The sequence below is a fragment of the Muntiacus reevesi genome, chromosome 18 (genome assembly GCF_963930625.1).
Source record: "Muntiacus reevesi chromosome 18, mMunRee1.1, whole genome shotgun sequence".
Lineage (NCBI taxonomy): Eukaryota > Metazoa > Chordata > Mammalia > Artiodactyla > Cervidae > Muntiacus > Muntiacus reevesi.
In genome coordinates, this window is record NC_089266.1 from 26,726,025 (window position 1) to 26,752,187 (window position 26,163).

Below are 26,163 nucleotides of genomic sequence, written 5' to 3' on the forward strand. Positions count from 1 at the left end.
CTCAACAGTTGTGGCTCAACCGGTCTTAGTTGCTCCTGGCATGGGGAAATTTTCCTGAACCAGGAATCGAACCTGTGTCCCCTGCATTGGCAGGCGGATTCTTATCCACTGTGCCACCAGGGAAGTCCCTCCTTGAGCCTTTAGTTTACTTCTCAACCTTCCCCTCAATCCTGCTTTTTATTTATTTATTTATTTATAATCCTTCTTTTTAAAACAGCATTTACATAATATATTGCATACGAATTTGCTCATTTGTTTATTGTTTATCCCCATTCTCAATCCCATCGCCAGCTTCAAGAAAACTTATTGCCATAGCCCAGACCCTGAAACAGCGCCTGGTACACAGACGGTAGTACTTGGATAAGTAAATTTGCTTGGCAGGCTGGAAAGAACGAGTAAATGTAAAAGGAGGGCTACGGTCTACTTCTAGGTCAGAAGCTCTTCAGACTTCGCGTGAGCGCCACCTCTCGGGAGCCAGTTTGGTCGAGAAAAAAGAAAGTGAGTCATAGAATCTTAACGAAAAAAATAAAACTTGTAAAATGGCGGAACGTAGCTTGCCGGAAGATCAGGGAAAAACAAGACTAGCAGCTGCTCCCTAGAGTGACGCCGGACTGTCAGGAGGAAGCGTAGGCGAGCGGTGTTCAGCAAAACGGGCCCTCCTGCAGCCGATCTAGGCAGAAGCGTTCCGCGCGGGAACCTGGAGGAACCGGGGCGCGTTTCCGGCGCTGGCGGCTGCAGACGGTGCTGAAGCCCAGGTAGCAGGAGGGCTGGTAAGAGGAGTTCGGGCTCCTGCGAGGAAAGGGGAATGAGTGGAGTCTGGGAAGGAGGAGGTGAAGAGGTGGGACCTGTTCTGCCCAGAGAGGTGGCCTGGGGGATCGGATGGGAGGGAAGCGCCTGACTACTGGTCCAGACCTGTCAGCTCACGTCCAACGCCACGTGGACTTACCTTTGTCCGTGGCTGCCTTTCCGCGACTGTAGGGGTTGTGTCTTGTTTCTGGGCAGCAATAAATGACTCACTCTAGTACTCTTGTGTGAAAAATCCCGTGGACAGAGGAACCTGGCGGATTAAAATCCACAGGGTCGCAAAGAGTGGGACACGACTGAGCATGTACCTACACGTACACACAGAATGCATGATAACTATGTGTGTGGTGTATGTCCATAGGGACTGTTTGTGGCTCTTTAGTCCCATTTTCTCCTGGGGAATCGGTGCTTATCTTAAGCTTCCATTAGGAGTTCTCCACCAGTTTCGGGGCTTTGTCATTTTTTGGAGGTGCAGGGTGATTATAGTTTAAGAGATTTTCTTTTCTCTTATTGAGTGCTAGTCCCTGTGGCTAGGTAGCAGGACAGACACAGAAGTAAACCATCCCTGTATAGATGCAGCAGGCCAGTGGAAAGATAGATAAACAGAAAACTCAAATATATTGTTACAGTGTTGTAATAAGAGGTAACAGGAGAGAGGTACAGGAAGAGAGAGCCAGAAAGTGGTCCTGCTAGCTAGAGGGATTGTCTTTCAAGATAAGAGGACTCCTTTCTCATCTTGTGGAGAAGGATCTGTTTCTGAGCCCAGTCTTCTGTGTAAAAGGAAAAGTCTAGAATTGGCTCTCTCTAGGCTTCCTTCCAGCGTGATGTCCCATGTCAGATATTACTCATGGTTTTAGTGCTCCCACGATCATTAGTCAGAATATGTTTTATGTCTCATGACATAGCATAAGTTGCATAGGGTTGGGTGATCTGGATTTTGGTCCTCATCCTGGTGCTCTGAATCTGTTTCCTCATTTGTAAAAGGAGATCGTAATGAAAGAATCTCTCATACCCCTTCTAGGTCTAAAACCATGACTGTGGCAGTAGGTCAAACCACATATCAGACTGCCCTTTACATTATCACTGTGGTTTCCCTCATCTGAATAGTTGAGAAAGATAGTGTCTTTTTAAAAATCTCCTGCCTTAGTTCTGCCACAGTATTGGGTACACAATACTGTGTTAGTTTGAAAACTGGCTCTTGTACACAGAAGGAAAGGAAGACAAAAGAAAGGCCAACCACTCAGATTGGTCTGTGGCAAGTGTAATAAGCAAGAGTTTGAGGCCTGTCTTGGTGGTTGTAAGGTGAGTAGATCTCTGCTCTTGTCCACCAGAATTTAAAAATTATATATAGAGGCCTTAACTAGGTTACAGTCATGTGGTTCAGTTCAGATGGTCTCAACAACCCCTTCCTCTCTCAAGGCCGCTGTCCTTGGAACAGCCCCTAATGTGAGGACAGTAGGCAGAGTGTAAATCCCAAGGACAGGGGCAGGGGTGAGGTGCTTGCAATTGCTGAAATCAGCTGAGTGTCAACTGATGGTTAAAACCTCCTCCAATACTCAGTCCCTTGTGACCAGCCCTTACAATCTCACCCCCTCTCCTGCAGGGTCAAAAGTGTGCCCTGAGAAGTCAGCAAGTGGTTTTGCCACATAGAGGTGGCTTGTTTGGCAGCTGTCTCACTGCAGTGGAGGCAGATGCCACAGCAACAATATAAAGGCACATGCAAGCGAAAAGACAGATTAAAATGATTCTCAAAATAAATAACAGTTTTCTCCATCAAGAGCCCCATAATTTGAACCATTGATTTACTAAGTCCCCCTATGAGGCAGTAATAATGTCCAAGGCTATTCTGTTTTAGAGGACAGCTTTTCTCAATAAAGATTATTTTAGCGTTCGGTTAAGACAGGCTTTGCACACTGTCATTTAAGACTTGCTGGATGAACTGAGTAAGGGCCTCTCTGTATGTTTTAATGTCCTCCAGGTCAGTGGAGGGGACCAAGATGATGGCTCTGTCCATGGGATTCTCCCGGCAAAAATACTGAAGTGGGTTTCCATTTCCTCCTCCAGGGACAGGGCCTAGGAGCACCCACATTTCTAGAGACAGTGAACTGGTGGTAGGGTGCTCATCTGCTACAAATGGACAGGTCATTTAGTCATTGTGAGGGTTTGAGTCATGGCAGAGGTGGGTAGATGGAACTTACTCTTAACAACCCCTTCAAAGGAAGGGAAGTTCTTTCCATGATATGCTGTTCCTTTATGAGAAGCTCTGCCCAGAGGAGCATTGTGTACAGTGCTAGAAGCTGTTGCTCTGTGGGGTGTATTGGGTTTCTGCCCTCTTCCAGAGCCGGAACCAAAATCCTAGGGGTACTCTCCTTCTCTGCCATAGTGCCCAACTCAGACCTTCCGGAGTTATAGGTACATCTAACTGAAATGGTAGCCCAGCTTGGGAGATTCCCAGAGCTTTAATTTGCTTCACTAGTATTTATTGCCATCTCAAAGGCAAATAGTCTGCTGCTCTAATAAGACTGCTGCTGTAATCCCCAGTCCCACGTATGCCTTCTTTTTACCATGTGATGTAAGGGATGGAGGCACTGTGCCAGGTGGGGAATAAAAGTCCTCCAAAACCACCAAATTCCTACAAAGGCTTGTACCTGTTTCACATTCTTAGGGGTTGGATAAGCTTGTACCTTATCAGTGACAACTTCTGGGACAGTTTATCTGACCAAAGGACTGCCAAAAACTTTACCAAGGTGTCTGGGCGTTGAATTTTCTGTGAATGTACTGCCCACCTTCTCCCTCATGGATGTTCCGACAAAGCCTGCAGAGTGTCCTATAGCAGGGGCAAGTCATCACGTGTTAACGTTATCATATCATTGATATACTGGACCTGTTTTATCAGAGTGGGGAAAGGAAACAGGGACAAGTCTTGGGCTATCACCCAAGCATGTGGGGTTGTGCAGGTAGCCATGGAGAAGTCCTTGAAACGTCCATTACTGCCCCTCTCACATGAAGGCAAATTGATCTTAGTTATCAGGAACTTATGCTTGTAAAAAGTTTTCCATAAATCTCCTTGAAGATGAAGCACATTTAAAAATATATATATTTTTTTCACTGTACCAGGTCTTCATTTCTGTGTGCAGGCTCTCTCTAGTTGCAATGAGCGGAGGCTGTTCTAGTTGTGGTGCTTGAGCTTTGCATTGCAGTGACTTCTTTAGGGTATGTAGGCTCTGTAGTTGCGGCACTTGGGCTCAGTAGCTTGACTCCGAGGATCTAAGCACAGGCTCAGTAGTTGTGGTGTGCAGGCTCAGTTCCCTGCGGCATGTGGAATCCTGGACCAGGGATCGAACCTGTGTGCCCTACACTGGCAGGTGGATTCCTCACCATTGGACCACCAGGGAAGTCCAAGATGAAACACTTTTGCAGGAACAGTTTTGCAAAAACATCAGAGTAAAACAATGACTGTAAATGACAAAAAAACTTTTAAATGGCTATGGCTAAAGATCTTGTGAGAGTTTATTATAATTCAATTGACAAGGAAATGTAATTTTTTTTGACACACATTTTAAAATTACAGTTGATAACATTATACCAAGACATAGCAGATTTTTAAAAATTTCTTACAAATATACCCCAAAGAAAGTTTAACATCACTTATTTGACAGTGCTTCCCATATAATTTAATATATCAAGTAGGCTAATTATTTTAATATCTCTTTTTTATAAGGAAAGAGATTATGTCTTTTGAATTGTTTTAGAGGCTCTCTGGAAAATCCCAGAGTTAGTTCTAGGTCAACAAAATTATTTAGGAATAGATTTTTTGAGAGCTTATAAAAAAATGTAAAAAGGTTTTAAAACACAATTAAATAGGATCTTAGGTCACTGTGAATTAATAGTTATCTATTTAAGTTACAAAGACTCCAAAGGCAACTACAGAAAGTTACATAATTGTTTAAAAAAAATCCCCCAAAACTTTGCCCTTTTAATAGAGAAGACTCAGAGAGAAGTACACCCCAAAACTCCTAAGAGAAAACTTTCATTCTTTCTCTGTCTCTTGAAATTGTAAATCTTATCATGTATTTGAAATGTAAATATCACGGGAGATAACTAAAACATTGCCCACAGATTGAAGAAAGAGGATGGGGAGGGATGTGAACACACAGTCTGCTATAGGACCCCCCTCCCACAATATCTAGCCCTCCGTGTCCATCAGAAGCAAGTACAAAAAAATGTTTTGTACTTTTCTTAAGTAATCAAAGACCTGAAAAGATAACATGAAGCACAAGAAATTATTTTTTTCTAGGCAAGTTACTCAAAAGGTAAAGAAAAACCTCTCACAATCCCATAAGGAAGAGACCAGTAGTCCAGCAAAACTTTGTCCTTTGTCCTTTGAAAGAAAATTGTTTCAGTTTTACATAAGTACACTATTGCTATCAAAGCTTATTTTTCTTTAGGCCAACTAAATAGAGCTTTTTTACAAATTAATTTTGACAATACTCTGGAGATAGAAAAATACCACCTATATTTATAACATACATCCATAGACATATGAAATACAGATAGACACAAAGAATCCATAGCTGTCTCTCCAAAACTTTAGCCATGAATCAGGTATCCATGCACATGGCTAAAGCCTTTTACTAATATTTGTAGAGAAGACTAAAAATTTGGGGATTTCCTGGCGGTACAGTGGTTAGGACTCCATGCTTCCACTGCAAGGGGCATGAGTTCAATCTCTGGTTGGAGAACTAAGATCACTCAAGCCTCGCAGCATGGCCAAAAAAGTTATTTTTGTACTTGCCTTTGATGGACGCTGAAGACTAGATTTTGTGGGAGGGCGGTCCTATAGCAAACTGTTTTCACACCCCTCCCCACCCTTTTTCTTCAGTCTGTGGGCAATGTTTTAATTATCTCCTGTGATATTTATATTTCAAACACATGGTAAGATTTACAATTTCAAGAGACAGAGAAAGAATGCAAGGTTTCTCTTAGAAGTTCGGGGGTATATTTCTCTATTATCATAAGTCTAGGGTAATTACTGATTAAAACTTTTCTTTGTATTAGGGGTTGGACAGCGTGGAGTGCTTCATCTCTTTCATTGTCAATCACCACGACATTCTCCCCTTTGCGCTTCTCACTTTCCCAGGGATTCTGTCTCTTAGTGTCCTAATCAGGCTTTGTCACAGCACTTGGACGTTAATCTGCAGCAGCTTGTGCTCCCCTGGCTTTGCTACATAAAAGCTAAGGTCTCCAACTTATCAGCCTGCTCTTTTACCTTGTCTCCCAGCCCCAGAGCTGGCAGAGCAGTGGATACCTGCATGTTCTTCTCTAACTTCAGCTCTTCTTCCAACTAACTCAAGCTTCAGCCTCTAGTGCCTCTGTGGTCAGTGGCCTGCCCACTGTGGCGGCCGTTCATTTCTCTTCTTTGTCGCCTGTGTAGTTTCTCTAACAAACATGTTAAAGTAGCCAGGGTTTTTGGGGGCATCCCTGTTCTCCTGTAGTGGTCCACAAGCATCAAACATACAGGCCACCTTCCCCACATAGAGGTAGATGTTCAGCTTGGAGTTCCTCTAGGGATGCTTCTTTCTCAAGGCCCATTTCTTCAGTCTCTTGGCTGGCTCACCAATTGGTAGTTCACAAACAGGCCCTGTACATAGAGGGCAAGGAGAGACCAGAGACAGAACACTCTAGGTTGGAAGGTGGCAGTTTTAATAGGACAGGGACACATGAGGCTCATCTTGGCTGATTGCATTGTACCCACCCAGAAGCTTAAAATTTATATAGAGGCCTTAACTGGGTTCAGTCACATGTTCTTTGCAGATGGTCTCAATAACACCTTACCTCTCTCAAAGCTGCATCCTTGAAATGACTCCTGCTATGGGAACAGTGTACAAAGTGTATATTCCAAGGACAGGGGACGGAGTGAGGAGCCTCTGATCACCTGGGTCCAGATTGAGGGTGAACTGGCAGTCACATCCCCTTGATATGACTTAACAGAAGCTTATTAAATCAAATGAAATAGCAATTATAACCCCGGCTTTTGGACCCTTCCCCACTCTGGGATATTAATTCATGGATGAGGGGACTGAGGTGGAATTAGGTTTTTACTAGAGTCTTGGAATTGATGTCACAGATTTAAATCAGCTTTATGGGATAATCTGCTTGAGAAGGATAATGATGTAGGCAGGATATTCATTGTTGTTTCATCCCTCCACCTGTCTATCCCCAGGACCATGGCCAACAGTGAGCGTACCTTCATTGCTATCAAGCCCGATGGAGTCCAGCGAGGCCTCATGGGAGAAATAATCAAACGTTTTGAGCAAAAGGGATTCCGTCTTGTTGCCATGAAATTCATGCGGGTAAGTGGACTTCATTCTTGCTGTTTCTATTACTTCATAGAAATAGGGGAACACCGTAGGTCAGCCTCTTTGTTTCTCCCTTCAGATCATTTTAGGCTTCTCCATTTAGAGTGAACAAATGTCCTGAAATGGTGGCTTCTCCACTGAGTCTTGGAACAAAGCAAGTTGTTCAGGACTTTCAGAAGTAGCCTTCCTTTTCTCTTGGCAATGCAGAGTTCCACATATTACTGTAGCACAGTGATTTCTGACTCAAAGCCCTGGGCCTGTTTGAGCTGCTGATCTTGAGTTCCTGAGCAGATCATTTAGAGACTCCCCCACCCTCACCTTTGCCCCCACCCCCCACCATTTGAGGCAAATTGTTTTTCAGCAAGGAAATCTTTTTATCATTGCTTACCACCTGCCTAGTGTCTAGCATGTATTAGGTGCTGTGGGTGTGTATAGGGGAAAGTTGTGGTTGTAGGGTAGGCCCACCTGAAACAACAGAGAGCAGACACATTTGTAAGATACCTGCAAAGCAATATTTCAACAACTCCAAAGGATTGATTGGCCAAGAACTCTTCTTCAAACAGACCTGGGAAATAAGAACTTAAATTCTCAAAGCAAATACATTAGGGGATCATCATTTTTTTCCCTATTAAGGGTCAACTTTCATGACTCAATCAGAGAAAGAGTCAACTTTGGACTTTCCCAGTGCATTTTATTTTTTAGCTGTGCTGCACGGCTTGTGGGATCTTAGTTTCCTGACCAGGGAACAAACCTCGGCCCTGGCAGTAAAAGCATCGAATTCTAGCCACTGGGCTGCCAGGGAATTCCCTGTCTAGTGCATTTTAAATTTAGTTTGATTTGCACTATAGTTCCTCTCTGATGTTTTAGGAAGAGTGTTTTAATATAAAAGGGAGCAGACTGATGTTTAATGCTGAGGGGACAGCATGATAGAATGATTAGAGCCAGGTATTGGACTAGCAGTGCTTTCCAGAGAGTTTGTATACTGAATTAGGTTTTGAAGGTAAAGTGAAATCAAAGTATTATTGATCAGATATTTACCATGTGTTGGGCACATGTGTTTTCTCACTAGCTCTCATGACAACCCAGAGAGGTACTTATTTCTATTCCCATGGTTGTTAACAATAAGGAAGCTAACTGAGGCTTGGAGAGTTTAAGTAATGTGTGGTTACCCAGTCGGTGATGCAGCTAGGATGTTAACTCAGGGCTCTCTGACCCGTAAGTGCATACATTTTGTCCTTTACAGTGTTTCCTATCAAGGGCTTGGACTTGGTGAAGAATGGGAGGAGGGATAGCTGCTGTGAGCCTACAGGGTTATTTAAATCTGATGTGGAGGAAAGTGAAGGAAAACTTGAGTTCCCTCCCACCTGCCCCCCCCACCCCCCAAAAAAGCCAGCACCAATTAATAGAATTAAAAGAATGTTGGTAAGGGAAAGTCATCAGGAGACAATCACTGCAAGTTTCCCATTTGGATTGAAGGGATAGGTCAGGATGAATACTAACAGGGTGATGATGTGGCTGTGTAATTTTACTTTGGCAAGAGACGATCAACGGGGCTGAACGATAGCATGTTCAGGATGTGCTTTTTGGCAGCAAGTCCCCACATTTGTGTGTATCACTGAAGTGTGCAGCATTCTGTGCGAAGCAGTACCGCAGAACTGGGAAAGCCAAGGGCTGTCATTAGACCCTTAACGAGCATGTAAGTGGTAGCAAAGAGGAAACACAGGTGAGTCGAGTTGGCATTGCTAAGCAGATGGTTTGCTCTCTATAACTAGTCTGATTTGTTCCCAGATACCAGCCTTGCAACGTGAAAGATTTATTCTTTAGTAAAATGACTTATTGTTAGATGGCATGCGCTTTTGGGTGGTTTGCAATACCTGTGGAAATTGCATGGTCACTGCAGTGGGCCTTTGTTATTTTTTAAATGTGATGAGAAATGGCCTGGTTCAATTTGCTTTTCATCCAATGCTGAGAGCACCTGCCTCTAAGATTTTAGTTGAAGATTGTTTGGGAATGGAAATTCATTGTATTGTTAGTTTTCCTGTCTAAAATACCATGGCTGGATTCAGCTCTAATGTTCTGTAATTTCATGCCGATCAAACAAGGACAATAGGGGAAAATTGGTACTAAGCGGAAGCACTTATAGTCCCTGTCTCTTCTTCCCTTTGGTAAGTTGAGTGTATTAGATTATAATAGAACAAGTGAGCTGAGAGCTCATGTTTTAAATAGCAGGATGGGTGAGTGGGAAATAACTAAATTGCTGGTTCTTAAATAGTTTGGGAATGAAACTTCTTTCCCTGTCTCATGAGCTAGGCTTCTGAAGACCTTCTCAAGGAGCACTATATTGACCTGAAGGACCGTCCATTCTTTGCCGGCCTGGTGAAATACATGCACTCAGGGCCAGTGGTTGCCATGGTGAGTGTACATGTTTGGGATGTTGACACAAATGGCTCAGTTGGGAGCAAAGAGTGAATATTGTGATTCCTGCTCCTAATGCCAGGTCTTCACTGATGCAAGGATGCTGAGCCTGGGGCATTGGACAATTAGGGTATGAGTTTTCTGACTCACCAAAGGCAAAATATATTTGCTTGGTGAGCTGAAGACTCACATCTGGGAGACATCAGGAGAGATATGCCTGATTGAAAGCTCCTGGAGGGTACAGAGACTGTGTCTTATTTATTGTAGTAATTCTTCTCTGAGTAGGTATTGGTTGTCATCTTTGTGCCAGGCTGTTTTTTAGACACTGGGGATATAATCATGAATGAGACAAAAATAGGTAACTGTTTTCAAAGCTTTCCTTGCCTACATATCCTGAAAAGGGAGGATGGGCAGATAATAAAGAAACCAAAAATCATACATATCAGCTAATGATTAGTGATGCACAGAAATGAAATAAGATGACATAATAGGAAGTGACCACATTAGATTGAGTGGTCAAGAAACATGATTTTCAAACTGAGATCTGCATGAGAAGGAGCCGGCTATGCACAAATTTACAGCAAAGAGCATTCTCAACCAAGAAAATAGCATGTGCAAAGGACCTGAGGTGGGGAACTTTTTGAAGTACGAAGGACGTTTGGAATAGATGAAACCTGGTGGGTGAAAGGGAAGGTTGGGTGAGATTAATTCAGTGGCAGAGGCAGAGGCCAGATTATGTGGGGCTGTCTTGGCCCTGTACTTCATGACTGCTGGGAGGCTGTAGGAGTTTTTTACACTTGGTGTTTTAAAAAGGTCACTCTGGCTGCTGTGTCATGAATAGTAGAAAAGCAAGAGGAGTGCAGGAAGACCAGTATTCCCCGTGCTGGAACACTTAGATGCCGCATAAATACTTGTTCAATGAATGAATGTCATTTTATGGGAGCCTCTTATTTTCTTTTTGAATTAATAGTTTTCAGATTTTCTGCCGAGATTGATTTTTTTCCTTAACCATATCTTCTTTTGTCCTTGGAGGTCTGGGAGGGACTGAACGTTGTGAAGACAGGTCGAGTGATGCTTGGGGAGACCAACCCTGCAGACTCCAAGCCTGGGACCATCCGTGGGGACTTTTGCATCCAAGTTGGCAGGTAGGGGTTGTTGCATTTTACTATTTTCTAAAATCCACGTTAGGTGCAGTAAGAATTTGGTTTTCTGCAGCTGAGGGTAGATATGATGCCATATACAGATCAATTTATAGTCAGAGTTTATTGTTTCCCTCTTTCTTAATTTGGCTTTTCTTAGTTTGGCTTTGCAGGCCCTCTGCCTTTGGTCATCATCATCACTCTGGTTGTGCCTCTGCTGTGAGAGTAGAACCTGGCCAGAGTCTTCCTGAAGGCTCCCACTGCTTGCATTAATGTTCAGATGGGCTGAACATCAGAGGGCTGGATGTGTGGAGGGAATTCTTTGTCCTTACTTTGATGGCAATTATAGGTTTCTTCTTTTGACAAGGAATAATGTACACAGAGCTTTGTTTTTTTATCCTGCTCTTATGGCTGTAGGCTTTCTGGCAATGGAAATGTGGGGAGCTTCTGGGCAGTTTAATCCTGGTTTTGACCACCTCTTTCCCCATCCAGGAACATTATTCATGGCAGTGATTCCGTGGAGAGTGCAGAGAAGGAGATTGCCTTGTGGTTTCACCCTGAGGAACTGGTAAATTACAAGAGCTGTGCTCAGAACTGGATCTACGAGTGACTTGGAAGCAGACCACAATGCTCATCCCATGCTAGTTACCCTCCCTCCCACAGGCAAGGACCAGGCCATTGCAAACCTGGTTATTTCTGAGAACTTGCTTTTCACTTGGAGGGAAACTCTTGGAGTTGTGGGTGCTCCATGTACAGTGTTACATGCTATCATCAGATTAAAATGTTTCATCTCAAGGAAAGAGTCATTGAGTTACTTTTGTTGTATTGCTTTGTATTCTTTCTTTTTTATTTTAGGTACTTGGCTAATCTAACAGAGTGTAAATACAATATAAATTATTTATATTAACCTGAGAGATCATACATACATGCACATTTTTTGCCTGTCCCTCTTTGCCCCTGCATTCTGTCCATTCTTGGCACTAAGCCAGTCAACAGCTATTTGCCAGGGATCTGCTAGGTTGCCCAAACTGTACTATATACATCAAGGATTCACTGGAAATAAAAGATATTAATATCTTTCTTGCTCTTGAGAAGCTCTCAGGGATTCAGTGTTTGAGTGAGTGTGAGAAGTTGTAACTACTCCAAAACAGAAAAGCTATGTGGATAGTGGGCCTGGAGTTCTGAGATAACCTTAAAAGATGCAGGCGTTCTCTTGTAAAGAGTTTTGATTTGTTAGGATATTGATTTGGTTGCTTTAACAGAGAAAAGATGGAAATGTATTTATCTATTTATAAGTTCAAACTGGAAATCTAATGTTGATCACTGTGATTGCAGTTAACAGTACTGTACTGTATGCTTCAAATTTGCTAGATTGGGTAGATCTGTGTTCTCACCACAGGAAAGAGAGAGGGAGGGAGGGAGGAAGAAAATGGTAACTATGGGAAGCTATGGTTATATTAATTAGCTTGATTTTATTTTTAGCTTGCAGGTAGATAGAGCCACAGGACCAAGTTCTGGCCAAAGAGATGTGAAAAAGTGAAGATGGTAAATTTAAGGTTGTACCTTGAAAAAGAAGAGGTAATCCTACTTCCCAACTTGCTGGAAGCTGGATATAGGGGTGGTAACATCTATCTTTGATTAGATGGAGGGAACTGAATCCCTGGACCACCTCAAGGATTAGAGCCTTACGCTATGTACCATTAGAGCCTCACTTCTATGTACCATACCTGCCTGGATTCCAATACTCCCCCCACCCCGCCCCCCGCCCCATCAGTTTTACTGAGGTGTAATTGACAAAACTGTAAGATATTTAAAGTGTACAACATGATTTGATATAACTATACAAACAGTATACATTGTGAAAGGATTTATTCCATTGGGGGCCACCTTCTTTTGGAGCAACTGAGGACTAGATGTATTTCTACTTCATACAAAGAATGGTGGGGTGGGGGACGAGAGATAGTGTACCAGGACTTTGGGGGGATGATATGTGTGTAGTGAGACAGGAGGGTTGTGAAATTGCATGCCTCATCTCAGGACTTAATGAAGCTCAGGTTCTTTATATCTCAGCACAGAAGGAATTCAGCAAGAGACAAAGGTAAGCAATAGATTTATTAATATGGGATGCTTGTGAAGGGTACCAGTGGGCAGGCAAGAGGGCTCTTCCCTGATAACTAAGTGGGTTTTTTTTTATATCAAAGGAAAAGTGGGGAGGTAGAGAATGAAGGAGGAAATAGGACAGGCTCCATCTCGAAAGCAGGACTCCATCTTGGGCCGGACTGTGGACTTGGAGCTTTATGCCCAGTATCTATGGAAATGACATACCAACTGGAAAACCAGAACCCCTGGATAGAAGAGCCCCAGGACTCCTACCTAGACTCTCCCTCGCCTAAAATACCCTAATTATCTGTGTAACCAAATAGAATCATAAATTCTATTATGCTTATTGGGGTATGACCACAGGCCTATTGATAATTGTCCAATGTTAACTACCTAGGCTTAAGGCATATGAATCACGGGTTAACTTTGATTGTATCTTTCTTTTCCTTTGTTCAGACTAGTTTCAGGAAATTTGGGGAGTTGGATTTGGGCACGTATACTTAGGGTATATAAGGTTTTCACAAAAACTGGTCAGGGTCCTTGGCTAAGAAGAGACTCTGCCTTAGGCCCGCCAGTGTAATAAACTCCACTATCTGCATTGTCATTCTGGGTGAGTTTGTTTCCCGGAATGCGTGGCTACAAGAAGACCACTTTCTTCCTCTTCTTTCAAATATGTTGCAGGAAAATGGGGCACAAGAGGATGGTCTTGTTCTAGGTCTTGGGATGGGCCACCAAGTGAAGGTCCTTAAATTCAGGAAAGAATTTAAGAGCAAGCCATAGTAAAGTGAAAGCAGTTTTACTGGGAGATACACATTCTGTTACTGAACTTGTGTTCATGTGCCTGATGCACAATTAGGCCAAACAATACCTAAACATTAGAGTTTGGAGCAGAGAAAGACTTAACTGCAGAGCCATGCAAGGAGATGGGTGGCTCATGCCCCTGAACCCCTTCCCCTTCCCCACCCCCGGCCACATTTCCCAAAAGGTTTCAGCAAAGCATTTTTAAAAGGTCAGGTGAGGGAGTGGGGTTGTAGGGTGTGTGATCAGCTTGTGTACAATTCTCTAATTGGTTGACTGTGAGGTAATAGGGTGATGTCACTGGGGTTAACATAATCCTTAGGCTCTAGGAGACCTGGGGGCTAGGTGTCCTTGGTCATCAAATAGTTAAATATCTTCCATTTAGTGGGGGCTTTCACATGTGTAGAACTACTCAGGAAATGTGCATCAGGTACTATTATCTCAGTACTTCAGAGAGGAGCTAAAGCAGAGGATACTGGGGGAAGTGGCTGTGTCAGAAGGCCCCATGGGGGCCTCAGTTCAGTTCAGTCGCTCAGTCGTGTCTGACTCTTTGCGACCCCATGAATCACAGCACGCCAGGCCTCCCTGTCCATCACCAACTCCCAGAGTTTACTCAAACTCATGTCCATCGAGTCGGTGATGCCATCCAACCATCTTATTCTCTGTCGTCCCCTTCTCCTCCTGCCCCCAATCCCTCCCAGCATCAGGGTCTTTTCCAACGAGTCAGCTCTTCACATGAGGTGGCCAAAGTATTGGGGTTTCAGCTTCAGCATCAGTCCTTCCAATGAACACCCAGGACTGATCTTTAGGATGGACTGGTTGGACTAGTTGGTTACAATTCCATAAGTAGTCTGTCTCAGGAGGCAAAGCAGCCCTGAGATGTGGGGTGATTAGTTTTTATGGGCTGGGTATTTCCATAGGCTAAAGAGTAGAAGGAATATTCTAATCACCTTGGAGAAGGGGTGGGGATTTCCATGATTTGGGCCACTGCCCACTTTTTGGCCTTTCAGTCTTGGCCTTGGAACTGTCATGATACCTGTGTTTGTGTCATATAGCATGCTAGTGCATTACAATGAGTATAATGAGGCTCGAGGTCTACTGGAGCTGAATCTTCCACCATTTTGGGCCTAGTCAGTTCTAACTAGTTTTTGTTGTATCCAGTTTTTTTCAAGGCTGTGTTATCTTTTAAGGATTGTGCCCTGCCCCCTTCTCTTTTTGTTTATACCTTTTCCAGTCTTCTCAGCAAGAAAAGGAGAGGTGAAAGGCAGAGGGCTGCTATTGACTATAACCACAAGGTGCTATTAGTGACCAGACCAAGAGGCAAACAGCTTTGCAGAGAAATATTCATGAAATTCCCACTCTTTCCCACAATTGACATTTGATAACTCTGGAAAGAAAACCCAAATAAAAGTGTGCTGCAGATTGGGGCCCGAGGGAACACTAGGTGTTCCTGCTCCAGAATGAAGACTGCTAGTGTACTGTGGTTTAATGCTCTGCAGCTAGAGGTTTGGAAAGTCAGCAAAGTGTAATAGAGGCCTGGAGTGTCAAGTCATCTAACACAGGTTATCAGTGCAGTGCCAGGACTACCAGGGTGGTAACACGCAATTCCTGTGGTGAGCTCACTGCCCTGAGCAGAGAGTATGTTTGCCCATCTCAGGCTGTAAGCACTGCTGGAGAGATGGAGGTGGGGGAAGCTGGTCACCACCAAAGCTAGTAGTTTGCCAGACAAGAGAGGAGATAGAGATTGTCTGCAAATATATGTCGGGCCTGATTTCTGTGAGAGGATCTAGAATCTTATCAAGGGTGTGTCTCAGACTGAACTGTATAACCTGGCCACATAATAATGCCGGGGCAGAAGAGACCGTCATCTCACGGTGGGAATGTTGCAGGGAGGAAGCCAATTCGGACTCCATGTTGGAAATTGTTTCTTTGACTTTTCATTGCTTTATTATTGTAATCATACTTAATGGCCTCCCTGGAGGACCCTGCCCCTCTGCTTGACAGGAAAGTGCCTTTGTTTAGCTCTTGGAGAGACAGTTTGTTCCTGCCCACCTGTGAATAGGGATTAACACACCCCATCCAAAGGCTGACCATTCCCTTGGAGATGTTTTGCAAGACTGAAGACCCTTTCACTTTACTTCCCCACCGCCTCTCCCTCTCTAGTCTGTTTTTTGATTTTAGTTCCTCACTGCTTTTTTCTCTCTGATCTGTAAAAGAACCTGGCGTCCATAAGATGGTTATTTTGAAGCGCTAATCTGCCATCGTCTCTGTCAGCTGCTTTCGAATAAAGCTGTTTTTCCTGCCTCAACACCTCCTCTCTCGGCCTGTTGTGTGGCGAGCAGAGCAGGCTTGGACTCCATAACAGGAAAGGGCAGCTACACTGGGCTGGGAAGGTTGGTGGAGAGACAGGCAGGAAGGAGCAGGGTATAGGGCATTTTGTTAAATTAGCCTTGGATGCCATCCTCCAGGCAGAGGCAATAATCAAAGCAAGGCGGAGGGTCAGATGGTGTTTGAAGAGGATGCTGACGGAGGCTCCTTGCGGGGAGTAGTGAGGTTGAGGCGCGTTGGGAGGCTGCTGGTTAAGATGAGGGAAGTGGAGGGCTTGAAGCAGGGCTCAACTTGTTGAAAGGAGGGAAGGGGAAACGACTTCACACGTAGGATAAGGGCTTGTGCTAGACGGGGAGGAGAGAAAGCAGCTCTGGGTACTCGGCGGATGGGCGGAAAAGATGGTACTGACTCGCACAGAGTCGGACACGACTGAAGCGACTTTGCAGCAGCAGCAGCAGCAAGACCTGGAGATATTTGCGTGCTAGGAGATACTGAAGACAGGAGTTGGATTGGACGCGTGCAGTTCTACTAGGGGATCATCCAGGTAGGGGAAAAAAATCCCTTCCTGCCCCTGAAGCCCTAGCCAGCTTCTTCCTTAAGCTCGGGGCTGGTCAGAGTCTTCCGAACGCGTCCGGCCTCGCGGGTTGGGCGGCGGGTCGTCCGGGGTGTGGCTACCGCCGGCCCCTCCTCCGCGGGCTCGCAGCCAAGTCAGTTGCTCAGCTCTCGGCTCAGGTCTAGGCTCTGGCCCTCATCGCTACCCGCACCCGCGCTCACCCCCTTACCGGTAAGGTTGCGGCTCCGCTCCCTTTCTCGCTCTGGGGCCCCTCCCCGCTCGTGCCGCGTCAAGCGGGTCCCGGGCCGCAGGCGTCCCCTGGGTCCCGCAGGCGTCCCCTGGGTCCCGCAGGCCTGGCTTTATCCCAGGATTTGGCCGCGTGTCCTCCGCGGCAGCTCTGGACGGCCGAGGGGCGGCGGCTGGGTGCGGGTAGGGCTTGGCTTCCAAAAGGTCACGTAGCGGCGGGCGGCGGCGGGAGGCTGCGGGCTGGGGCGGGCAGGCGCTGGCGCCACGTGGCCTCCCGGCCAGCGTCTAAGCCCCCTCGAGGGCTGTGTGGGCGCGGACACCGGGTCTTGATTACACCTGCCGCCCACAGGACCATGGCCCACGCGGAGCGCACCTTTATTGCTATCAAGCCCGACGGCGTGCAGCGCGGCCTGGTGGGCGAGATCATCAAGCGCTTCGAGCAGAAGGGATTCCGCCTTGTGGCCATGAAGTTCCTTCAGGTGATGCGCCCCGCTCCCTTTCCCCCGGCTGCGGCGTAGTCACGGGTGGTTTTCCTTCCCCGCAGCGCCGATCCGCGTCCTTTTCCGAGTGGGAAAATCTGGCTGATCTAGGGCCCGCGAGAACTTCCTTTCCCCTCCCTCCCCAGGGCGCCTGGGGCCCGCTGACCCTTCCCCAGGCCCCGGGGGCGGGCTGTGGGCGGGCACCCTTGGAAGGTTAAACGGAGGTAAAGTGACTCAGGTTGCGATGGGGCTGTGGGCCGCAGGAGGGCAGCAGGGAGTGGAGAAGGCCTGTGTCCTGGGCCCACGCGGGTCCACCCAGGCACAGGATGGAGGCTGCAATCCTTTTGTGCTTCAGTTTTGCAACTCTGAGATGATTGAGGTTTTAGATGGGGCTCCGTTCCTCTGCCCTTTCCCTGCAGGCTCCCTTTGGCATAGGACAACTTTTTATTTTCCACATTAAATTTGGGGCACAAATCTGGACCTCAGGGGATACATATGTAAGAACTGAATTTTAAACCAAGCTCCTCAGTGAAGAGATCTTTCAGTTAACATCAGAAATGTTTAAAAGGGCATTATGAAAGGGCCAGTGGATTTGATATGACCTCTGTTTGGAATAGTTCCTTTGATTGCAGCCAACACTTAACTCCATAACCACCTTCTTTTAAGGATTATAACATCTGTATTACAAGGTCATTGACATGATAGTGTATGTTCACGATCAGAAGAATCTTTCTGTTAATAAACCGTCAGTTTCATGGTTTGAATGGGATTTTTAAAAAAACACATCTTATGAATGTGAACTTAAACATAACCAGACTTTTAGAGAACCTACCAAGTTACTGGGGCAGGGAGGAGATCTGAGGAGTTTAATTCCTAATTAGTACTTTCTCTTCAATGCCAAGGCCTCTGAGGAACTCCTGAAGCAGCATTACATTGACCTGAAAGACCGCCCATTCTTTCCAGGGCTGGTGAAGTACATGAACTCAGGGCCAGTTGTGGCCATGGTAAGTTTCTTGTGGTGGAGGAGGTGGAACCAAGTGTAAGAATAACAGCTGATAGGTAACTGGGTTTGCTCAATGTCTTCATGTCTTTTTTAGACATCATCTCCAGATACCCCAAATTCTTTGTTTTAGAAATGCAGCCTGCTTTTGGTTAATTTACAAAGCAACTGGGAGCTTGGGAGGAAAAAGGAAGCGAGAATCAGACATAACAAAAAGTTCTTTTAATCCTGTGCTAGAAATGAAGTGGTCTGTTTCTTCCTGTGGCATTAACGTCCAACTGGAAATGAAGTGAATAGAAGCAGGGGGTATAAAATTGTTGAGAAAGAAGACCTACTTCCTGTTCCCTGACAGTAACCTTTTCTTCTTTCTGCTTTTCCCTGGAATACACTTTCCCCTTTCATGTCAGTTTTTGCCATGTCTTGCTCTACCAGTCTTCTGTGATGCCCTTCCCACTGATCCCATTCTAGTCTGGTCACTTTTCTTTACCCTTTCATCATTACTTTTTTAGAGTTTGTGACCGCACAAGAATTCTTCAGTCTTGTTAATCTCTTTCAGTCAGACTAGGAAGTCAAGTTGGGCAGACCTTTTCTCTGTATCCTAGCAATACACTTGGGATGGAGTATGGAGTATTTTATATCAGCCCCTATTACTTCTGGGGTTGATTGATAATCAGGTCACTGATTGGTCTGATTGATGTGTGCTGTTGTTCCGTTGAAGTTGCATTCAACTCTCTGCAACCCCGTGGAACGAAGCACACCAGGCTTCCCTGTCCTTCACTGTCTCATGGGGTTTGTGCAAAATGTCCAGTGAGTCGGGGATGCCATCCAACTATCTCATCCTCTGTCAGCCCCTTCTCCTGCTCTCAGTCTTTCCCAGAATCAGGGTCTTTTTCAATGAATTGGCTCTTTGCACCAAGTATTGGTAGAAGTATTGGAGCTTTAGCATGTCCTTCCAGTGAATATTCAGGGTTGATTTCCATTAGGATTGACTGGTTTGATTTCTTTGCTGTCCAAGGGACTCTCAAGAGCCTTCTCTGGCATCACAATTCGAAGCATCAATTCTTTGGCACTCAGTCTTCTTCATGGTCCAGCACACAATTTGTACATGACTACTGGAAAAACCATAGCTTTGACTAGATGGACCTTCACTGGCAAAGTGATGTCTCTGCTTCTTAATAGGCTGTCACACACGACACTGAGTGACTGAACTGAACTAGGTTTGTCATAGCTTTCCTTCCAAGGAGCAAGTGTCTTTTAATTTCATGGCTGCAGTCACCATTCGCAGTGATTTTGGAGCTCAAGAAAATAAAATCTGTCACTGCTTCCACTTTTCCCCCTTCTATTTGCCATGAAGTGATGGGACTGGATGCCATGATGTTAAGTTTTTTTAATGTTGAGTTTCAATCCACTCTCTTTCACCCTCATCAAGAGACTCTGTTTCCTCTTCACTTTCTGCCATCAGAGTGATATCATCTGCATATCTGAGGTTGATCTCCTGTCAGTCTTTTTCTTTTTTTCCCCTTCTGGCAATTTTGATTGCAGCTTGTGATTCATCCAGCCTGGCATTTCACATGATAGACTGTACATATAAGTTAAATAAGCAGGGTGATAATATATGGCCTCCTTGTGGTTTACCTTACCCAATTTGGAACCAGTCAGTTGTTCCATGTCTGGTTCTAACTATTGCTTCTTGACTTGCATACAGGTTTCTCAGGAGGCAGGTAAAGTGGTCTGGTATTCCCTCCTGTCTCTAAGAATTTCCCACACTTTGTTGTGATCCACACAGTCAAAGGCTTTAGTGTAGTCAATGAAGCAGAAGTAGATGTTTTCTGGAATTCCCTTGCTTTCTCTATGATCCAGCAAATGTTGGCAATTTGATCTCTGGTTCCTCTGCCTTTTCTAAATCTAGCTTGTGCAATTGGAAGTTCTCAGTTCACGTACAGTTGAAGCGTAACTTGAAGAATTTTTGAGCATTACCTTGCTAGTATGTGAAGTGAGCTTAACTGTATAGTAGGTTTGAACATTCTTTGGCATTGCCCTTCTTTGGGATAGGAATGAAAACTGACCTTTTCCAGTCCTGTGGCCATTGCTGAGTTTTCCAAATTTGCTGGCATATAGAGTGTAGCACTTATAACAGCATCAACTTTTAGGATTTTTTTTAATAATAGTTTATTTTTGGTTGTGCTAGGTCTCTGTTGCTGCGAGGGCTTTTCTATAGTTGCAGCAAGCAGGGGCTACTCTAGTTGTGGTGCTCAGGCTTCTCACTGAGGTGGTGTCTCTTGTTGCAGACCATGGGCTCTACAGTGCTTGGGCTGCAGCAGTTGGGTCCCATGAGCTCAATAGCTGCTGCTCCTACACTCTAGAGCACAGGCTCAGTGGTTTTGGCATACAGGCTTAGCTGCCTGTGGCATGTGGAATCTTCCCAGATCAGGGATTGAACCTGTGTCTTCTGCATTGGCAGGTGGATTCTTTACCACTAGTCACAAGGGAAGCCCCATCTTTTAAGATTTTAAATAGCTCAGCTGGAATTCCATCACCTCCACTAGCTTTGCTCATAATAATGCTTCCTAAGGCCCACTAAGGGCTTCCCAGGTGGCGCTAGTGGTAAAGAACCTGCCTGCCAATGCGGGAGACAAAAGAGACACGGGTTCAATCCCTGGTTTGGGAAGATCCCCTGGAGAAGGAAATGGCAACCCACTCCAGTATTTTTGCCTGGAGAATCCCATGAATAGAGGAGCCTGGTGGGCTACAGTCCGAGGGGTCGCAAAGAGTCAGACACGACTGAAGTGACTTAGCACTAGCACTAAGGCCCACTAAGACTTCACACTTCAGGAAGTCTGGCTGTAGGTGAGTGATGACACCATGGTGGATATCTGGGTCATTAAGACCTTTTTTGTGTAGTTCTTCTGTGTATTCTCGCCACTTCTTACTTTCGTCTTCCATTAGGTCCTTACCATTTCTGTCCTTTATCATGCTTGTCCTTGCATGAAAAATTGGTATCTCCAATTTCCTTGAAGAAATGTCTTGTCTTTCCCATTATATTTTTCCCCTAAGAAGACCTTCTTATCTCTCCTTGCTATTCTGTAGAACTCTACTTTCAGTTGGGTGTATCTTTCCTTTTGCTTCTTTTCTCAGCTATTTGTAAGGCTTCCTCAGGCTGGTTGTTTGCCATCTTGTATTTCTTTTTCATTGGGATGGTTTTGGCCACTGCCTCCTGTACAGTGTTACAAACCTCTGATCATAGTTCTTCAGGCACTTTCCCTACCAGATCTAACCTCTTGATTCTATTTGTCATCTCCACTATATAATCGTAAGGCATTTGATTTAGGTAGTATCTGAATGGCCTAGTGGTTTTCCCTACTTTCTTCAATTTAAGCTTGAATTTTGCCATAAGGAGCTCATGGTCTGAGCCACAGTCAGCTCCAGGTCTTGTTTTTGCTAACTATATAGAGCTGCTCCATCTTCGGCTGCAAAGAATCTGATTGTGGTATTGACCATCTGGTGATGTCCACAGATAGAATTGTATCTTGCGTTGTTGGAAAAGGGTGTTTGAGATGATCAGTGTGTGCTATTAGGTAGAGGTAAATGTTTTCAGTGGTCCTGATGGCAGAACTGATGTACTTCTTTTTTCCTACTGTCAAGGTCTGGGAGGGCCTGAATGTAGTGAAGACAGGACGAGTGATGCTTGGGGAGACCAACCCAGCAGATTCTAAGCCAGGCACCATTCGTGGTGACTTCTGCATTCAAGTTGGCAGGTAAGTTCTAAGGGGCGTTAATCACTTTTCCTTAAAGCCACTTACTTTGGGTTTAAAACATATTTTCAGCATGTTACAATTTTAGAAAAACTTGAATGTTTAAATTAGATGATAATTATCACTGGAGGAATGCTTTCTTAAATAGATACTTTTCTAGGCTACTTAAATTTTAACCCAAGACACTGCACAATTGCAGTGCCATTAGGTCCTTTGTGACAACAGAAAGTGAAAAGAGTGGGGCAAGAAATGTTTTTAGTGTTGGTTCTGCCTTGGGGTGCTGTGTCCAAGGGTGTGTCACTTTTAGCCTTTTTGCTTCCCTCACTTACACAAAATGTTACAAAAATTTTACAAAGTTAGGAGATTCAAATGAAATAAAGGGAGTCTCAGTAGGTGTGAATGTTTGGGTTGGGCTTTGCAAATTAATGTTGTAACAAATACAGCAGAAATGGCTGTTAATAGTGTTATATCTCGTTTGGGGTTTGGCCTAGATAGTCCTATATTTTTCAAAATTTGAGAAGGAATGTTTTGTGGCATGGCAATTCTGGGTATAAGGACTGTTTCGAAAACTTAGAAACATAATAAAGTTGAACCAAGGAATGCCTTTGAGTTCAGTATCTTTATAGTTTTACAGTTGCTTTTAAGAGGAAATAATTTGGGGTCATCAGCTGCTTCAAGGGGCATCTGGCTGAAAAAGTCTTTAGTGACTCTCCTTTGTTTCATCCATTAAACAGACTTTCTTGTACTTTAAAATGTGGTAACTAGTAATTTTTCTTCTTAGGAACATCATTCATGGCAGTGATTCAGTAAAAAGTGCTGAGAAAGAAATCAGCTTGTGGTTTAAGCCTGAAGAACTGATTGAATACAAGTCTTGTGCTGTTGACTGGATATATGAATAAGAGATGGTCAGAGCATCAGTCCCTTCAGGCACCACTTCCTGTGTTCCTGGGCACAGCTCTTCATTCCACTGATATGGAAGCAGCAGGATGGATGTTTCTTTCCTAAAGCATATTTACCAATAAAACCTTTAAAAACTGCATACAGCTTCCCGTGATTACTCGTTATTAAGCTGGAAGAAGTGACTTGGTCCCCTGGCTGTTGTAGTGTTATCCAGAATGAATTAATTCTGCTTGTTATGGAAAACTCATCTGATCCTTCTCAGCATCTAGTATACTCCCAGACTAAAAGGAAAGCAGTGAGGCTGAAGAGGACAAGTGCGGCACTGGTTGCGTATCTGAAGAAATAATGAACACTAAGATTTCAACCATCCAGCGGATGTAGAACTGCACATTTCTGTACAAAAATTCTGTTGCAACTTTGTAGGATAAACAGACTAGTCAAGTTGTCCAGATTTACACTCTTGTTGACTGCAAATTGGGCAAGTTGAAGAAGTGGAAAATGGAAACCTAAGGATATCAGTAAGATGAGGATGATACCATAGCAATGCAGGGTTAAATGAAATAATGTATGTAAAGCTGTTTGACCTAGTGCCTGGCCCATGGCTGGTACAGAAATATTCCTTGCAATCCTACCTCCCTTCTTACTCTCTACCCTAGAATGGGATATTTAAGGTTATTCCCTGGGCTAAAGTAGTTAAGTGGTTACAAAATCCATATTGTCTGTTTTTAAGGTTAGTTTTACTGGACTGGCACAGTTGTAAAATGATACCAAACAGTACCTATCATTATCATCTGGATTTTGCCTTAAAAATGAGATTATAGAAATATGTGGGTTTATGAATAGCTGTTTTTGGAAACCAGGGACAGCTTATATGTCACTTCCACATAAAAGACTTAACATTATGTGGTTTGTTTCTTTTGCCACGGGATTCTCAGTTCCCCAATCAGGTATTGAACCCAGGCCACTACAATGAAAGCCCAGAATGTTAACCACTATGCCACCAAGGAATTCTCTCAACATTGTTTTTTGCACACAATGCTATAGTATAAGACAATGACAAATACATCAATCAGTTCAGTTCAGTTGCTCAGTTGTGTCTGACTCTTTGCGACCCTATGGACCACAGCATGCCAGGCCTCCCTGACCTTTACCAACTTCTGGAGTTTACTTAAACTCATGTCCGTTGAGTCAGTGATGCCATCCAACCATCTAGAAATCCTCTGTTGTCCCCTTCTCCTCCTGCCTTCAATCTTTCCCAACATCAGGGTCTTTTCAAATGAGTCAGCTCTTTGCATCAGGTGGCCAAAGTATTGGAGTTTCAGCTTCAACATCAGTCAATGAATATTCAAGACTGGCAAAGTAATGTCTGCTTTTTAATATGCTGTCTAGGTTGGTCATAACTTTTCTTCCAAGGAGTAAGCATCTTTTAATTTCATGGCTGCAATCACCATCTGCAGTGATTCTGGAGCTCAAAAAATTAAAAGTTTCACTGTTTCCACTGTTTCTCCATCTATTTGCCATGAAATGGGACCTGATGCCATGATCTTAGTTTTCTGAATGTGGAGCTTTAAGCCAACTTTTTCACTCTCCTCTTTCACTTTCATCAAGAGGCTCTTTAGTTCCATAAGTGTGGTGTCCTCTGCATATCTGAGGTTATTGATATTTCTCCCGACAATCTTTATTCCAGCTTGTGCTTCATCCAGCCCAGCATTTCTCATGATGTACTCTGCATATAAGTTAAATAAGCAGGGTGACAATATACAGCCTTGACGTACTCCTTTCCCTATTGAATCAGTCTGTTCCATGTCCAGTTCTAATTGTTGCTTCCTGACCTGCATACAGATTTCTCAAGAGGCAGGTCAGGTGGTCTGGTATCCCCATCTCTTCAAAATCTTCCAGTTAAGACTTTGGTGTAGTCAATAAAGCAGAAATAGATGTTTTTCTGGAACTCTGGCTTTTTTGATAATCCACCAGATATTGGCAATTTGATTTCTGGTTCCTCTGCCTTTTTTTTCCCCCTCTGCCTTTTCTAAAACCAGCTTGAATATCTGGAAGTTCATGGTTCATGTACTGTTGAAAGCCTGGCTTGGAGAATTTTGAGCATTAATTACTTTACTAGCATGTGAGATGAGTGCAATTGTGCAGCAGTTTGAGCACTCTTTAGCATTGCCTTTCTTTGGGACTGGAATGAAAACTGACCTTTTCCAGTCCTGTGGCCACTGTTGAGTTTTCCAAATTTGCTGGCATATTGAGTGCAGCACTTTCACAGCATTATCTTTTAGGATTTGAAATAGCTCAACTGGAATTCCATCACCTCCACTAGCTTTGTTCGTAGTGATGCTTCCTAAGGCCCACTTGACTTTGCATTCCAGAAATGTCTGGCTCTAGGTGAGTGATCATACCATCGTGATTATCTCGGTCATGAAGATCTTTTTTATATACTTCTTCTGTGTATTCTTGCCCCCTCTTCTTAATATCTTCTGCTTCTGTTTGGTCCATACCATTTCTGTCCTTTATTGTGCCCATCTCTGTATGAAATGTTCCCTTGGCATCTCTAATTTTCTTGAAGAGATCTCTAGTCTTTCCCATTCTATTGTTTTCCTCTATTTCTTTGCACTGATCACTGAGGAAGGCTTTTTTATCTCTCTTTGCTATTCTTTGTATTCTTTAAAATGCATCAATAGCGCGGTATAAAAAATGTCAGGATTCTAATTTCAAATTAAGAACTGACAAGAAATGTAACATTTTCTAAGTCATTTTTTAGTTTCAAATGAATCTCATGTTTATATATGCTGCATGCTTTCACTACATTTAGTAGCAATTTCACTACAGTTAGTAGATCCTGTGGCAGACCTGGGATCTGCATTTTAATGTGGAGGTACCCATCCCTGATCCCCATGCACCCTGGCTGAGCTACTTGTAATTAGCAGCAGCAGCTACGCACAGGCTTATTTTGTGCCAGGGTTGTTCTAGGAATTTTTTTGTTACATGTTCAGAACTCTTCCTCACTTCTGCTGTCTTACCTTATGAGAATACAGGTTCTGTGAGGGAGGAACTGATCCAACTTTCCCTGGGGCCTTTGACTGCTTACAGAAGGCACTCAAGGGACTTCCCTGGCTGTCCAGTGGTTAAGACTGCAGTTCCACTGCAGGGAGCGCAGGTTCAAACCCCGGTCCAGAAACTAGGATTCCCTCCTGCCGCCAGGTGCGGCCAAAAAAACAATTACAAAGAAAAATTAAAGGCATTCAGTATTTTGAATGAAAAAGGAAATCCCTCAAATACCAAGCATA

General features: G+C 44.1%; 2 protein-coding genes across 6 annotated transcripts; both read left to right on the plus strand.

The window, feature by feature from the left end:
- Window positions 1-575: 575 nt before the first annotated feature.
- On the plus strand, window positions 576-11,517 carry NME1 (NME/NM23 nucleoside diphosphate kinase 1). Of its 4 annotated transcripts, none has more exons than XM_065911093.1 (5): window positions 576-838; window positions 7,028-7,157; window positions 9,474-9,575; window positions 10,611-10,723; window positions 11,210-11,517. In XM_065911093.1, exons 2-5 carry the CDS (start codon window positions 7,032-7,034, stop codon window positions 11,325-11,327), a joined length of 459 nt encoding a protein of 152 aa, XP_065767165.1. In that variant the 5' UTR covers window positions 576-838; window positions 7,028-7,031; the 3' UTR covers window positions 11,328-11,517. The 4 variants fall into 4 exon arrangements, with proteins under 4 accessions (XP_065767165.1, XP_065767166.1, XP_065767164.1 ...); XM_065911094.1 differs by having other exon boundaries at window positions 577-755; XM_065911092.1 differs by having other exon boundaries at window positions 579-770.
- A 5,068-nt stretch (window positions 11,518-16,585) lies between these two features.
- LOC136150292 (nucleoside diphosphate kinase B) lies at window positions 16,586-23,012 on the plus strand. Of its 2 annotated transcripts, none has more exons than XM_065911089.1 (5): window positions 16,586-16,727; window positions 17,092-17,221; window positions 18,124-18,225; window positions 21,864-21,976; window positions 22,755-23,012. In XM_065911089.1, exons 2-5 carry the CDS (start codon window positions 17,096-17,098, stop codon window positions 22,870-22,872), a joined length of 459 nt encoding a protein of 152 aa, XP_065767161.1. In that variant the 5' UTR covers window positions 16,586-16,727; window positions 17,092-17,095; the 3' UTR covers window positions 22,873-23,012. The 2 variants fall into 2 exon arrangements, with proteins under 2 accessions (XP_065767161.1, XP_065767163.1); XM_065911091.1 differs by lacking the exon at window positions 16,586-16,727 and adding an exon at window positions 16,793-16,925.
- Window positions 23,013-26,163: the final 3,151 nt, after the last annotated feature.

Excerpts from the sequence above, each read along its gene's own strand:
- NME1 (XM_065911093.1), top strand. The coding sequence starts at position 7,032 with ATGGCCAACAGTGAGCGTACCTTCATTGCTATCAAGCCCGATGGAGTC. Across the intron at positions 7,158-9,473 it reads TTGCCATGAAATTCATGCGG|GCTTCTGAAGACCTTCTCAA; the intron begins GTAAGTGGACTT and ends CTCATGAGCTAG. Across the intron at positions 9,576-10,610 it reads CAGGGCCAGTGGTTGCCATG|GTCTGGGAGGGACTGAACGT; the intron begins GTGAGTGTACAT and ends TTGTCCTTGGAG.
- LOC136150292 (XM_065911089.1), top strand. The coding sequence starts at position 17,096 with ATGGCCCACGCGGAGCGCACCTTTATTGCTATCAAGCCCGACGGCGTG. Across the intron at positions 18,226-21,863 it reads CAGGGCCAGTTGTGGCCATG|GTCTGGGAGGGCCTGAATGT; the intron begins GTAAGTTTCTTG and ends CCTACTGTCAAG. Across the intron at positions 21,977-22,754 it reads TTCTGCATTCAAGTTGGCAG|GAACATCATTCATGGCAGTG; the intron begins GTAAGTTCTAAG and ends TTTTCTTCTTAG.